The sequence below is a fragment of the Halyomorpha halys genome, unplaced genomic scaffold (genome assembly GCF_000696795.3).
Source record: "Halyomorpha halys isolate HHAL.00 unplaced genomic scaffold, Hhal_1.1 Scaffold1884.1, whole genome shotgun sequence".
Classification (NCBI taxonomy): Eukaryota; Metazoa; Arthropoda; class Insecta; order Hemiptera; family Pentatomidae; genus Halyomorpha; species Halyomorpha halys.
In genome coordinates, this window is record NW_027107780.1 from 88,402 (window position 1) to 90,302 (window position 1,901).

At 26.6% G+C, this 1,901-nt stretch overlaps 1 protein-coding gene across 1 annotated transcript in view; it reads right to left on the reverse strand.

Moving 5' to 3' along the window:
- Cpr97Eb (Cuticular protein 97Eb) overlaps positions 1–1,523 on the reverse strand; it is a 12,647-nt gene extending 11,124 nt beyond the window's left edge. Inside the window, exon 1 of the mRNA XM_014436394.2 lies at positions 1,452–1,523. Within this exon, the coding sequence (XP_014291880.1) occupies positions 1,452–1,469 (18 nt within the window). The 5' untranslated portion in view covers positions 1,470–1,523. The remainder of the gene's footprint in view (positions 1–1,451) is intronic.
- Between the last annotated feature and the right edge of the window lie 378 nt (positions 1,524–1,901).

A 1,901-nucleotide genomic window follows, 5' to 3' on the forward strand; every position in this document is an offset into this window, starting at 1 on the left:
TATATAAAAGAAAATCGAGAAGTTCAAATAACAGCTTACCAACAAAAAAAAAATTATCTTCAAGTTCAAGGTCATTAAAATATATAGCTTAAAATACTTTTTTTTCTTGGTGATCGCAAAGAAAAAAAATATTTTTTTACTGTTTCCGATTTCTTAAACAAATTTTGATTATTAGTAATTTCACAGCAATAGTAAACTTTATTCTTATTTACATTTACAAAATGCAATAGTCATTTAACAGTTTGAAGTTTTTGAATCAAATTTCCCATAGCAATCGAACAAAAAATACGTTAGCCATACAATATATACAAAACAAATTGAAGTAGTCTTATTTTCAGCCTTAATATTTGTCTAATTATATCAAATATGTAGTGTAAATTTATTATGGGCCACTCATGTTTATGTTTTATTTTTCCATGTGTATGTATATTATATGGTAGTGTAATTATTTTGATCAATGAAACATATAAAACTTAATTAAAGCTACTTTTATGTTCAATAAAAAGATTTAATCTAATTTAAAAGATAGATAGTTTTTTATTTTTTTTACTGGCTAGTGTTTTTTAAATGACGAGTTTATTATTTATGAGGACAGAAAAAGTCAAATGAGTAATTATTTATTGATTTTATTTTAAAGAAATTTTCCACCATTGTAATTGTAGGTTCTTAAAAAAATAAAATAAATATGAAGAAAGAAAATTTAACTAACATCAAAACTCCAATTAAATAATAATCTATAATTTTTTTTTATTTCATAAATTATTGATGAAAATATTTATAAATATTAAGCATATTTACTTTATCGAATTATCGAAATTTAGCCTTAGTTGAAAGTATTAAATGTAAAAAATGTCAATTTTTTCAAAACTTTATAGGACTTTTGTTTCTGATTTAATTATTTATACATGATGTCACTATAAATTTAATATCGATCCAATTATTATATTTATTTATTGCACTTTTAGTATAGTTAAACAAATGAGTGGATGAAAGTGTTACCTTACATTGCTAGGAATATAACCGGAAATGAATTTAAATATTTTTTATTCCTATTTTAGAGTGAGAAACTCAGCTTCTAACTTCTGAAAAACAATGTAAAATTTATAATAATAAAACAAGGTCCTGTGTAGAAAGGAGTGTTTAAAATATTCTTCAAAGTAAAAATCCCTATTTTTCCTAAAATGTCGCACACCACCTTCATCCACTCTTTTCTTCAGTTGTAAAATTCAATAAAAACAAAATATTTTATTCATTTTTGACAATATAATTAACTGTTTATTCACTGATAAATACATATTTCAAACGTAAGCACGAAGAGACCATATAATCTATGATGTGTTCTGACGTACTAATTTCACTTTGTATTTTCACAACTTACCTCCATTGACCGAAATTATATAACAACACCTGTAAACAATAAATTGAGCAATTAGTTGACTTTTCTGACTCACCTGTATCGACCTGAGCATTGCGGAGATGTGACGCCCGGAGCCGACAGCTCAGTGGTATATATAGCCTTCAGCACTGGGGTGGGGTTCTCAGCTTGTGCAACTCTTTCACTGTCCATTGGCGGCCGTATCATCCCTTAATCATTGCCAAATAGTCTGCTCTTCTTCCAAATGATAACTGTTTGTAAATCTGTACATATAATTCCTCAATTCATAGGGATAAACCATTCGTCCATTCATAAACCATAAATTAATACGAAAATTCAGCAACTTAAGTTTAATATTAAGAAAGAGATTGAAGAACCAAAACATGCTAAAATTCTCTGACCTATAGTGCAGCAGTCGCCAAACCTTTTGATCTCACGGACAAGTAAATTCATAATTAAAATCTCGCGCACCATTAATAGGATTTATTAAGTGTTAAATATATTTATAAAAAAAAATTGTGAACTA